Source organism: Python bivittatus, unplaced genomic scaffold (genome assembly GCF_059951505.1).
Source record: "Python bivittatus isolate LINGU-HERP-01145 unplaced genomic scaffold, Pbiv_v1 ctg000980_np1212, whole genome shotgun sequence".
NCBI lineage: Eukaryota > Metazoa > Chordata > Lepidosauria > Squamata > Pythonidae > Python > Python bivittatus.
The window spans coordinates 20747414-20761846 of NW_028277125.1; the positions used below are offsets into that span (position 1 = coordinate 20747414).

The 14433-nt window shown below is 37.4% G+C and overlaps 1 protein-coding gene across 2 annotated transcripts in view; it reads right to left on the reverse strand.

The window, feature by feature from the left end:
- RSRC1 (arginine and serine rich coiled-coil 1) overlaps positions 1-14433 on the reverse strand; it is a 196012-nt gene that overhangs the window by 13098 nt on the left and 168481 nt on the right. For both annotated transcript variants that reach the window (XM_088132040.1, XM_088132039.1), the window contains exons 8-9: positions 1893-1999; positions 471-617 (exon numbers count right to left, since the gene is read on the reverse strand). In XM_088132040.1, coding sequence (XP_087988166.1) covers positions 471-617; positions 1893-1999 — 254 coding nt within the window. The remainder of the gene's footprint in view (positions 1-470; positions 618-1892; positions 2000-14433) is intronic.

The window sequence follows — 14433 nt, forward strand, 5'->3', positions numbered from 1 at the left end:
AGCATGTTTATATGGGGGAAGATAAATCTGGAAAAATCTGGTCTTAGATTCTTTAAAACTTTAAAGGCTTAAACTGCTATAAACTGAGTCAACATGTACAGTCAATGTATTATATTAAAATTACATTGTCTAAAATCACTACTTTAGGGAACTACCTTGCAGCCACATTTTGGGCTACCTGCAGTTTCCAAGCAGTATTTAAATGTGTCTTATCTAGATTACTATGCTGTTATTTAACCTGAAAATAAAAGTTAAAAAGTTACTTTGAAAAATAATCGTATTTATATCTGAACATAGCAATGGACATAGCAAATAGTTCATAGTATTTCATGCTACGAATTTAGTCAGGATTTTGTGGAAGCTCTTGAATATATTTTTAAAAGGAAACAGAACACACATATGGATAACCTCATCCCCTTCACTCTTTATAAATTATTTTAATCAAAGACTGCCACAATTAGCAAGCTTACATTGGGATGGGCAAGTGAGTTTTCATCTTGGTATTTGATAGCAGTAGGAATAATTCCAGGCTTTACTTCTTTTTCAGTAACAGCCAGACCAACATTTGTCACTTCTGTTATTCCAGGTTCACTTTTGATATCAGCAGATTCTGTGACCTAAATAAGTATTCACAAAACAATATTTATAGACAAACTAATTCTGCTATGAATCATTTGACAATACCTCTCACTGGTAGCAGATCTGCTGAACTTTTAAAAAATTAACCTGCTGAATCACCAGTTACCATTCCTCTTCTGTGGCTTTGATCTTCTTGTCTCAATATAAGGAAGGGCTTATATTGTTTTTTTATAATTGATTAACAGTTGAAGGTGTTCTGTGGATGTGAGGGGGATCTGGCTGCAACATCTGTCACCCCATTGATTTCCAGAATTGAAATAAAAGTAAATAATATCTACAAGTACCTCATGCATGTATATATGTACCTAGAGTTTTACACAAAAATGTCAATAAAGGATGTGGGAAGGCAAGGGATTGAATGATGTCTGAAAAAACTGTGCCAAATAATGTGTGAAGAAAAGGGCGAGAATTTCTTTTTCCCTTTTTTTTTAAAAAACATGGTCAATATGACATTTTATAGTGCGCTCAGAGTACACCAAAAAGGACATTATTTCTAACATAGATTAATGTCAGTGGAAAAGCCCTCAAAAAGTTCTAATATGCTAAGAGAGCTTACCTAACCCACATCTCCTATTTCAGATAAAGCTCACTTGTTTTAATTAATTAAAATATTACCCTTATTCTTACTGTTATTATTCCACTATTTGTCTGTCACAGCCCATAGTTGATATTTTGTAGTTTTTTTCCCTTCATGATTCAAGCCTTATTCAAGGACTTGGGAATTGTAAAGCTAATGTCTAATTATGTCTGAAGTGCCCAACAGTGCTGCTGTTTGTAGTTGGGCTGTTGTAAATTGTTCCAAATCATCATCACCATCTACACTGCATGATTTTCATACTTGGCTTGGATCCTTAGATGCTTATGAATGCCCAGACTATTTTGTCTAATGGCAGCTTCTCTTGCCACCTAGCTTTCTGCTCTCCAGGTAACAATGAACTTTGTGGGGCAAATTCTGTGGGGATATCACAGTTGGAAAAAGAAAATCAAAACCCCTCTTCTGCACATAGAAGAAACCTTGCGTTTGCCTGAAAAATATATCTTATTGCAAAATACAAAGTATGTTTCTCATATTTAAATACAGTGTCATATAATAAATGGAATCTGTAATTGTCTGATTTCAGATGGCCAGAGATTAGGATTACTACTAGTATTACTGGTATAAGCAGTCAATGTCAGTGACAGTTGCATTAATACATAGCTCTGGCACAGGAATCACAAGGATCCTATGCAAAGAAAAAATATTGAAAAGTTACCTTTTTGACTTCTTTGCTTGATCTGAATGTCTGTGGAACAAAAGAGTCACTTTCAATTGCTTCAATTTCTTTGACTCGTTTCACTTGCTCAACAAGACTGGCTTGATCTATGGAAAAGGGTACAATGTCAATATAGCTTAGCATCATTCTAAATACTGTGTTGTGCAATATATCCCTAATGTATTCCTTCTGCTAAGAAGACATAAAACTCTGAGGTAAGCAATGCTACCAATAAGATTCTAGTTGTGTTTGATTCAAGGTTAAAGAATGTGACGATGAAAATAACCATTCACATAAAACACAAACAGGATGACCTGCTGACAAAAAACAAAACAAAAACCTATTACATTTAATTATTGTTGCAATGAGTATATACACATACCGTCTTCCCCAACCAAATGGTAATTAGTTCATCAGAGGGAAAAAAAGGCATCTTCCAAGCTGTTTTTTCAACAGCCCAATTTAGCCTACAGCTCTGGAATTTTTTGGTAATAGTTTTTCTGAGATCAGCCAAAGTAGGGGAGATGCTGTTACCTGCTGTGTCTGAAAGTGTCCATATTCATATTATATTCATGTATATTATTTTAATGTTCCTATGCAACTTTTAAAATAACTTTCATTAATATTTTAGCACTTGGGAAACATTTGAAGAATTCTAGAGTTAGAGTCTTTGAGATAGATTATCTGCTTTTTTCATTATGGATAGAAATGAAATAATAAGGGCAAGAAAAAAAAACATGCTGAGAGCAGCAAAAAGATACATTAGAATATACTCATAGAATCAAAGTGTTGAAAATGACAATTTAGGCCAGCAAGTCCAATCCTACACCAAATGGTGTAGGAATTCTATTCTATTCTATATACTCTGATGTACATGAGAGAAAGCTCCTTCAGATGACAGGGGCACCTCATTACACACCATGGAAACCCCATGTTATGAGATACTTGGTGGGTTAGGAAAGTCTATGCATAACCTAAAGCAGTGATGGCGAACCTATACACACGTGTCAAAGGTGACACACTATGATGTTTTGGGTGACATACCAGTGTTCACCAACACCCGACAACAACTATTCTCCCTGTTTGAGTTACCAAAGAAACTGAGTTTGTTTTACTCATATTTCATTTTTGTAATTATTTGACATTTCTTTATATAATACATAGCACCACACATGATTGGACTGTATTTTTTTTAAATAAATGAATATGTAAAGAATCATTTCTCTTTTGCTTGGGGGGGGGGGACATGCCAGCAGAGTCAAGTTAGGCCTTTTCTGAATTTTTGACACGCCAAGCCCAAAAGGTTTGCCATCACTGGCCTAAAGATATGTTGTTGAGATAGAAGCTATGATTCATCATCTAGACATCTCTTAAGCACTTTTCCTAAAAAGTATCAGAACCCGAAATACTCTTTAATATGTTCAGCTGATATGGTGCTAAGCAACTCAATCCTTCTAGAGTATTTCATTACTGATTCATATAAACAATGCATGCTAATTTGTTTGTTGAGAAGCAGATTGAATTTTTCAGAATATATAATTTAAAGCTGCACACTGTTAAGTCAAATTATGAAAGAAATATTAACAACCCCTGCCCATGCTGTCATATTCTTCAGTTGAAATATATTTGGCACTACAGTTGTGAAGCTATTAAATTATGTGAGCCACAACAGAAGTGACTTAGTGTCACTGAGTATTTGTTAAAGTACACCCTCTGAATACTGCTTTTACTGTAACAGTGGAAAAAGTTTGGGAAAGAATCCATATTAGGTTGGACAAAATAGAAATCCTTAGATAATGAAAATTCATCTTCTTCAGTGTTTCATATTTCCAACCATGCCTTTTAGGTCATATGCTGGCCCTTCTTTTTCACTGATACGTTTGCATATCACAGTTACAGTAAAAGAAAGCACACATGTACAAGTCCTCCTTCTCAAGCATATTTATGCCTAAGGACTATTTTACACATATTGATTTTCTGAAACCCATGAGCCTATCATAATCTATGTAGGAAGAAAAGATACAGACCATATATACTCTGTCAAATATTACCAACATTTTGCAATATAAATACAAAATGGGAAACCATGAGTAGACAAAGATATGACTTAGATCTTTGAAATACTCTAAATCAAGTGACAATCATAATCTAGGGACATGTTCCTCAAGGGAAACAAAATCACAGAATGTTTTCCTGAATTACTTCAACAACATTAACTGGATAAAAACAGACTGGAAGGAAGTTGTATCCATTAGTCTACAATATTGTTGACAAACACATTATTGGTAGATAAAATGACTTCCATATAGTGTTTGTCAGATGTCAGTAGAAAGGATATATATTTTATAGTAAAATCAAAAATAATGGAGTCAGAAAGCTAAGAGGATACAGAAAAAAATCAATACTAACTCATTGGACAGCAAGTCCTTTCACTCTGGGCAGACTTTAAATATAGAACTATTTATATTAGTGACTGATGTGTTGATGCCATTTTTCATACATAAATCATTTATTCTAGAAGAATCACAGTTGAGCTTGCTTCTAGTAGCTTTGTTTCTTTTATCACTGTTCTCACTGTTTTTTGGTGGAAAAAAATAGAATATGAATATACAAGAAAACTATCAACATAATTTTGTGAGAGCTTTGGCAATGCCTTGATCTGAGTCTTCAATTTCAATCACTCTGTTTAAATCACACAGCTTATATCTGTAGGTCATCTCTACTGTACTGTAGATGAAAGCTCTTGAAAGCAGCAGATGGCACTATATAACCAGTTAAACCAAAAGATACATCCTATAGGATTAAGGGCCCTTGTTTTTAACATAAAAAATGCACCTTACGGATCTTCATGTAATTTGTTTTCATAAACTTAATAGTCATAACAACATTTAATGGACATGGTTTTTCAGCTTTTTAGTGGCTATTGTGGCAGGAGTTAGCAATTAAATTAATTTCAAACTGTCTGGGAAGTTAACAAATGATTAAAATATAAGTGGTATAAGGATTTTTTTTTTAAAAAAAATTCTATATGAAATGGAGAACTAAGAAATTACCATTTTGTAAAACACTCTTATTTAGCTTGTGTTACACAAAATTCTGTACCAGAATATGCTAGCATCATGGGTTTATTAATGAAAAAATGGCATTAATACCTAATGCCATAAGCATCAAAACAAGCTCAACATATAAAGAGATGTGTGTGATTAGTTTTTCATCTTGATCCTGATCATGCAGCTGAAGCACATAAGGAGAAAGAACTGATATAATAGGAGTGATATGAAATAATGTGTGACTTAGACCTTATTCATTAGCACTTTTATATTGCTAAGGAAATCTGCATTTTAGGATGAATGTGGGACTTGGATCCTCTATAATATGCAAGCATTTAGTATGCATTAAAATGGATATGGATTTTTGACATAAGATAGGCTCAAATGAATTTGTTAGCACCCTTTTATACTGAAGGTTTTCAAACTTAAAACTCTATTATGTACTGAATATTTCAGATGTCAAGAATACATAGACATACATACAGCATCAGGTTCCATTATGTTGTTGTTGTTTATTTTGCAACCACAGCATTTGAAGTATTTGTTATATGTATTACTAATCTTCACAAGATAATTTTAATTTGAAACTTTAGCTGAGTTTCAAAACTCAGCTAAACAACTCCCTCTTCTGCATTTCTATTGAAAATAATGGAGTCCTTGCATTTGTCAACTACATTCAAACTACAAGCTTATGCAGGGTCACAAAATGATGTGGAAGAAAGCCATGGTATCTACAGAGCATGAAAAAGCTACCTTGAGCATTTGGCCAAAGATAAAACTTACAGACTGTGGAATGTAAACATGAGAAGCATAAATCACTTTCTTGATCTCCTATTACTTTCTGGGGAACATCTATAGAGCAAACTAAAACTAGGACATTCTCAGTAGTTCTGTAAAACTTTATCATTGCAGAAATTAGCATCAATCACTTTAACTCTCACTGGGACTACCTTCTCAACCTAGCACAAAGCAGCAACAGTAGTTCCACACACACTGACTTCCACACAAGCCTAGATTTAGGTAAAGAATTGATCCAACTAGTGCTAACACCAGGATAGGCTTTGACATGGTAACTCTTCCCTTAGTTTGTTAATAGAGCGAGCAGTTGAAGTGCAAGGAGAGATTGAGCTCAGCCAAAGCCCTTTGAACTTCTATTTTACAGAACTCTCAATTAAGCCAATTGACATATGGACTGCTGTGGAGCATAAATTTCTCCATTTTCTTTTATTGGGGTAATGTTTTAGCAAAATTATTAAGCTGTGTTTATATAATGCTTATAAAATGCTTTCAGATATTCATGTTAAATAAAAATATACAACTTTATAAAGAAGTCTTTCAAAAATCATAATATGGTAGGAATCCATATTATGAATCTTAAAGTCCTTAAAATTGCAGGATATTTGTTGCATTTCCAAAAAAGAGCCTAAAGTTTCAGATGCAGCACCACAATTGATTTACAACTTCTGCCACTGCTGCTAGGTTCCCATTTTAATGGTTGAGTTCTTACTGACTCTAATTAAAATTCTACGGAAAGAAAAGCTGCAGGTTTTGTCAGGAACTTGCCAGTGAATGTTGTCTGCCAGCCATCTCCAAACACCCTATAACCATGCACAACCAGCCTGTCAGGAGAGCTAATGCAGACATAGTGGGGCACATCACATTTGCCATTGTGGCTAATATCAGATATACTCAGCTCTTTTTTTTTCTCAGCACACAAAAGCATGATATGTAATTCAATGCTCAATTTACCCTTGTCTCGTAGGAGATGTTCCCCCGCTAATTGATAGAAATTAAGCCATTAATCAAGCCACTAGCCATCATTCAAACCAGAGAAGATGAATACAAACTTTCATCATAACCACCTTCCCCATTTTAGTGTTCATTAGCATTAATTTTTAATGTAATTATGCTATTCTTTTACACTGAGCTCATAAATTACTGCTCTTTTGTTGCTTGCTAGCCTTGTAAAATCCAAGGTAATGCTTTGTGCTCTTATCTTAAAGGCAATTACTAGCTACTTCTATCTTTTATATCTATATAATAAAAGAACTTTATATAGTAAGTTCACCTAGCATGGATATGCTTATAAATATAACACATACAGCATGCACATAAGCACAGATTCTACAATTGATGTATGATAGTGTTATCCTTTTCATAGCTTGTATTAGTTGTACTCTAGTGGATTGAGTGGTCAGGCACTTTTTGATAAAGTTGCATGGGTATCCATTTTATTGGAAGATGTTGTATAGGCATCCTGTTTCCTTTTTCTGGTGTTCTGGGTTGCTGCAGTGCATTTGTGCTCATCTGAATAATGTTCTTATACAGATCCTCTTGTGGGACGTTGGGTTGTTACATTGGTAATGGAGCACTTGATCAGTGTGGGTTACTTTTGGCAAGCTATGGAAAGGATAACACTACCATACATCAAAAACATCTCAGAAACAACTAACAGACTATTACAAACACACAGCATTTGTTCTGTACATAATATATCAATATAGGTATAGAAATAGATACTCTCTCTTGCTTTCTCTCTTTTGGACATCCATGATAATATCCAAAAGAGTATCTTTTAAATATGTACAATTTTTTTAAATAGCTTTCTGTAAATTTTTAGTAATGGATGCTACCTTAGCCCTCCGGAGCTAAAGCTTTTTAGTTTTTTAGCTAAAGCTTTTTAGCCTTAGCCCTCTAGAGCTAAAGCTTTGTCTTGGAGCGCAGTGGAGCTCCTGGAGTGTAGTGTGCCAAAAGGTTTTAGCTCTGGAGGGTTAAGTCTGGCCAAATGTACCTGGCGGCCAAAGGCAGGAACAGTCTTCCCTCAGAAAATGGAAGGGAGAGGGACAAAGAGGGCCGCAGGGACCTGGTCTGCTCACCTATCACAGCCAGCAGACTGGGAGCAACCCAGTCTACCTGTGGGGGAAGGGAGAAAAAAGAGGAGAGGGAGGGAAGAGGGGATGCTGCTCCCCCCTCCCCCCGCAGTGCTAAGCAAAAGCCCAGCCCAACCCAGGAACTTTTTGCAAAGGGGCTTTTTGGAGCAAGAAGACGGTGAAGGCCAGCTGGGGCAGCGGAGCGCACGGTGGCAGGGGGCCAAGAGGGCAGAGATCGGGGGAGATAGAAGGGTGGAGGAGTTGAAGTGCCCCTGTGGTGCTAAGTGCAGGCAGGCTGCCAAGTGCTTGAATTTTGATCAGATGGCTGTGGGGGCGCTGCAATGGTTGTAACTTCGGGCACCAGTCATAAGTCCATTTTTTTCAGCACCATTGTAATTTCTAACGGTCGCTGAATGAATGGTCATTAAGTGAAGGCTATCTGTAATTTGAGATCATGGCACAGTGCCTCTTAGTTTGCCTTAAATTTGACAGTGTTTTCTGAAGTGGTTGGACTATGAGTCATTGAGAGCAGGGCAACATACAAGTTTAAAGCATCATCATCATCATCATGAGCCTGAGCCATCACCCACAGGTGACTCAGCAGATAATCAGCAGGAGCAGGTATGGGAGGAATAATAGGTGATGAGATGCCAGATCCTGGCAGGGCACCCAGTCCCAGGATGCCCCAGCAACTTTAGAGAACCAAACAAGGCAATCTGCTCAGCTCCTCAAGAAATAAATTCTCCAGTGCTTGTAACTGAGCCACAGCTGCATCTGGCTTATTTAAGAATAGCTGCCAGTGACAATCCCTCTATTGAAAATAACTCACCAATCTCAGATCTGCCTTTCTGTGCCCTTACTTCCCACTTTTCTCCTTGGCTCTCTGGCCTTTGACTTGACTGGCTGACTAATCTCTTTGGTGTTTGACCATTGTGGACCATATTTGCCTCTCTGTTGCTGCCACATTCCTATTTCCCTGAACCTGTGTTTTGTTTGTCATTTACAGCTTGACTCTGGACTAAAGGCTATTGCTTCTCTGTAATTTCTGGAGTGTGTGTACATCTGCACAGCTGGCTTTTTCTCTGTCTTTGTAATTGACTGCAAGACTACTCATTGGCAAACTACCTGTAAATTGAACCAGTGTATTGCCTCAGCCAGAAACAGTGCAATGATAGACATTCAAGTACTACCATGAGAATTTAAATTATTCCAAGATTAATGTGGGAGATGAAATCAACAATTGGTCTACTGCAGGGAGAGTAACCTTTCTGGATTGGGGGCACAATTGAAACTGAGAGCATGTGGTAGGTATACTCACAAATTGGCTGCCGTGGTGGAGATGGCCAGTCACACAACCTCTGTTTACCAGATAATGAACTAGCTGCTATCCCAGAAGACAAATAAATCTGTTTTAGAATGCAATGTTATTTTAATTTTAATCCTTGCTTGCAACTGAACCCTCATCCTACCTGTTCACCCCATGCAGAAAGAAGCCTGTGTCAAAAAGTATCTGCTTCACTTAGTGGTAAGCATACTAGCTTTAGGTTGGCCTTTCAATAAAGACAATGGTATTTTACAATGAGTTTGGGACACCTATTAGAATAACGTATCTGACATTTAACTTTCAAACATGTTAGAGAATGTTGTACTTGCCCAATATAGTGCTGAATTTATAGAAAACAGTTTCTGGCAGAGATCAGCTAATAGTTTTTTTTTTTTTTTTTTACTGAATTGATTATTCACTGACAGTACTCAACTCAGTATTGCAAATGCATCAATTGTGTAATAAGGAACTATTAAGATCATTGATTTTCTGAATCCAGTTGATAGCTAGCAGGCCAAAGCTACACACTGATATTTGTATAACTAATATCCAAGAACTAACATTTTTGACATAAAAACCTCAATAGACCAAATGGTGTAAATAAATGGAAATTTAAAGCCTTACTCTCAGAAATTCAAACCCAATATAGAGTTATGACACACTGTAGTATGAAGTATCTCACACAAGTACCTATTAAGGAAATAACCATAGACATAAGTAGAACTTTTTTTGAAAGCTACTGTCTTATTCAAGGTCCAAGAATTGAGGAAATGGGGACTGAAAGAGGAAATAGGAAGAAGGAAACCCTGTTCTATGAGCTAAACTCCTTTGTATCCCACAGTATCCAGACCTTTACCTTTATTTTATTAAAAATAATCAACTCCTAGGAAATTACAAAGTCTTATCTGAGGAATGAATTATATAAAATTTTAAAAAACCAAAAAATGCCCATAGTACTGCTGAGCCATTGTTTATATTATTCATTTAAATTTTGTTGTTCAGTCGTCAAGTCGTGTCCGACTCTTCGTGACCCCATGAACCATATCGCGCCAGGCCTTCCTGTCCTTTACTGCCTCCCTGAGTTTGCTCAGTTTCATGTTCATTGCTTCAGTGATGCTATCTAACCATCTCATCCTCTGCCGTCCTCTTTTCCTTTTGCCTTCAATCTTTCCCAGCATCAGGGTCTTTTCCAAAGACTCCTCTCTTCGCATTAGGTGACCAAAGTATCTGAGCTTGAGCTTCATTAGCAATCCTTCCAATGAGCAGTCAGGGTTGATTTCCTTTAAGATTGACTGGTTTGACCTCCTAGCAGTCCAGGGGACTCTTAAGAGTCTTCTCCAGCACCACAGCTCAAAGGCATCAATTCTTCGGCGCTCAGCCTTCTTTATGGTCCAGCTCTCACAGCCATACATTACTACTGGAAAACCATAGCTTTGACTATGCGGATCTTTGTCGGCAAGGTGACGTCTCTGCTTTTTAATATGCTGTCTAGGTTTGTCATAGCTTTCCTCCCAAGGAGCAAGCGTCTTTTAATTTCATGGCTGCAGTCTCCGTCTGCGGTGATCTTAGAGCCCAAATAAATGAAGTCTGTTACTGCTTCCATTTCTACCCCTTCTATTTGGCAGGAATCTATGGGTCCAGATGCCATGATCTTAGTTTTTTTAATGTTGAGTTTGAAGCCAGCTTTTGCACTCTTCTCTTTCACCCTCATCAAGAGGCTCTTTAGTTCTTCTTCACTTTCTGCCATTAGGGTGGTATCATCTGCATATCTGAGGTTGTTGATGTTTCTCCCTGCAATCTTAATTCTGGCTTGTGATTCTTCCAGCCTGGCATTTCTCATGATGTACTCTGCATATAGATTAAATAAGCAGGGTGACAGTATACAGCCTTGTCGTACTCCTTTCCCTATTTTGAACCAATCGGTTGTTCCATGACCGGTTCTAACTGTTGCTTCTTGGCCCGCATACAGATTTCTCAGGAGACAGGTAAGATGGTCTGGTACCCCCATCTCTTTAAGAATTTGCCACAGTTTGTTGTTATCCACACAATCAAAGGCTTTTTCATAGTCAATGAAGCAGAAATAGATGTTTTTCTGGAACTCTCGTGCTTTCTCCATGATCCAGCGAATGTTGGCAATTTGATATCCAGTTCCTCTGCCTCTTTGAAACCCAGCTTGTACATCCGGTAGTTCTCAGTTCACATACTGCTGAAGCCTAGCTTGTAGGATTTTGAGCATAACCTTGCTAGCATGTGAAATGAGTACAATTGTGCGATAGTTTGAGCATTCTTTGGCATTGCCCTTCTTTGGAATTGGAACGTAAACTGACCTTTTCCAATCCTGTGGCCACTGTTGCGTTTTCCAAACTTGCTGGTATATTGAGTGCAGCACTTTAACAGCATCATCTTTTAATATTTTAAATAACTCAGTTGGAATACTGTCATCTCCAGTAGCTTTGTTGTTAGTAATGCTTCCTAAGGCCCACTTGACTTCACTCTCTAGGATGTCTGGCTCAAGGTCAGTGACCACACCAGCGTGGACATCAGGGACATTAAGATCTTTCTTGTATAGTTCTTCTGTGTATTCTTGCCACCTCTTCTTAATCTCTTTTGCTTCTGTTAAGTCCCTGCCTTTTTTGTCCTTTATCATGCCCATCTTTGGGCACTAAACGTTCCTTTCATATCTCCAATTTTCTTGTAGAGATCTCTAGTCTTCCCCATTCTATTGTTTTCCTCAATTTCTTTGCATTGTTCATTTAAGAAGGCCTTCTTATCTCTCCTTGCTATTCTCTGGAAATCTGCATTCAGTTGCTAATATCTTTCCCTTTCACTCTTGCTTTTTGCATTCCTTCTTTCCACAGCTATTTGTAAAGCCATCAGACAGCCATTTTGCTTTCTTGGATTTCTTTTTCTTTGGGATGGTTTTAGTTGCTGCCTCCTGTACAATGTTACAAACCTCCGTCCATAGTTCTTCAGGCACTCTGTCTACCAAATCTAATCCCCTAAATCTATTCATCACCTTCACTGTGTACTCACAAGGAATATGATCTAAGTCATACCTGAGTGGTCTAGTGGTTTTCCCTACATTCTTCAATTTAAGCCTAAATTTTGCAGTAAGAAGCTCATGATATGAGCCACAGTCAGCTCCTGGTCTTGTTTTTGCTGTCTGTATAGAGCTTCTCCATCTTTGGCTGCAAAGTATATAATCAATCTGGTTTCGGTATTGACCATCTGGTGACGTCCATGTGTAGAGTCGTCTCTTGTGTTGTTGGAAAAGAGTGTTTGCTATGACTAGCTTGTTCTCTTGACAGAACTCTATTAGCCTTTGCCCTGCTTCATTTTGTACTCCAAGGCCAAACTTGCCTGTTATTCCGATTACTCCTTGACTTCCTACTTTAGCATTCCAATCCCCTATGATGAAAAGGACATCTTTTTTTGGTGCTAGTTCTAGAAGGTGTTGTAGGTCTTCATAGAAGTGGTCAACTTCAGCTTCTTCGGCATCAGTGGTTGGGGCACAGACTTGGATTACTGTGATGTTGAATGGTTTGCCTTGGATACGCACTGAGATCATTCTGTCGTTTTTGAGGTTGTATCCCATTACTGCCTTTCCCACTCTCTTACTGACTATGAGTGCTACTCCATTTCTTCTAAGGGTTTCTTGGCCACAGTAGTAGATATAATGGTCACCTGAATTAAATTCACCCATTCCCGTCCATTTCAATTCACTGATTCCCAAGATGTCGACGTTCAATCTTGTCATCTCATGTTTGACCACATCCAGCTTGCCTTGGTTCATAGATCTTACATTCCAGGTACCTATACAATATTGTTCTTTACAGCATCGGACCTTCTTTTCGCTTCCAGATACATCCACAGCTGAACGTCCTTTCGACTTTGGCCCAGCCGCTTCACTCTTTCTGAAGCTACTTGGAATTGCCCTCCGCTCTTCCCCAGTAGCATACTGGACACCTTCCGACCTGAGGGGCTCATCTTCCGGCGTCACATCTTTTAGCCTTTTAACATTGTCCATGGGGTTTTCTTGGCAAGGATACGAGTGGGTTGCCATTTCCTTCTCCAGTGGACCACATTTTGTCAGAACTCTCTGTCATGACCTGTCCGTCTTGGGTGGCCCTGCACGGTATAGCTCATGGCTTCACTGAGTTACGCAAGCCCCTTCACCACGACAAGGCAGTGATCCATGAAGGGGATTCATTTAAATGCTGAAGATGAATTTAAGCCCAGAGTCATTTGGAGTTAGGGAGCATCAAATTGAAGGAAGGCAGGCATAAAATAAGTTACTTATTTAAGTACATGCATTATTACTTCAATGGCACAAGAACATCTAACCAAGAACTGTACCAAAATGCACATATATGCCTAATATACAAGGGCTTTATTGGAAATATTCAGAACTCAAATAATCAATAATTGGAAATAATTCAGAAAATTGTCTTAACTGGTAATAAAATAGATGTGCAACATCTGTAGTTTGTTTAAAAAAAGGTCTTTCAGCCCTCTCACACCTTTAAAATATATCAAACTAATAATATGGATTTGTGCTTTATATTGTGAGGTAGCTATGGTACCCCCTGCATGTTCTGTTACTCAACAAAGTTAAGTGTTTTAACACAGTATCTCCCTCACAGCCCATTTTCTTCAGTTTTGAATTTGTAATCAAGACGATGCTAAATTTGTAGGATGACAATACAGATGTAATTTCACAAACAGATCTATGATTCTGCTTCAATAGGGCTATGAAGAAAATGTAAACAATCAAATTCTGAAAATATATTTTTTTCAAACTGAAAACTTCACATGACTGAAGCTTTGTATTTAAGAGAAACTGCGTCTAAACTATAATTTTATATCCATCAATAGGATTTCAAAAAAAGGTGGGAGGATGGGTACAGGTAAGCTTTTAAGGATAATGAGTCACATATATGTATTTTTCTACACTGTTTGCTCATAGGAAATGATTATTTTTTCTTCACAGTAAGATTTAACAGAACATTTATTCAACAGAAAGCTTTAACATTAGGATTACAATCACACATTCCCATGCTATATTATGTAGTAAATAACTTGAAAATCAGGTTTTTGAACATTATATAATCATAAGCCTTGATCAAAAAAGCACGTGCAATTTTCTCATTTGAATCCACACACGTAAAGTTTTTCATTTGCAGTAACAGCTATATTTGCATAACCTGTTTTCAATTCAGTGCTGCCCTTTACTTTGTTAATAAGTATCTAATTAATGAAATTTTTCTTTGAGAAATTGAAAAAATGGGATCTGATAA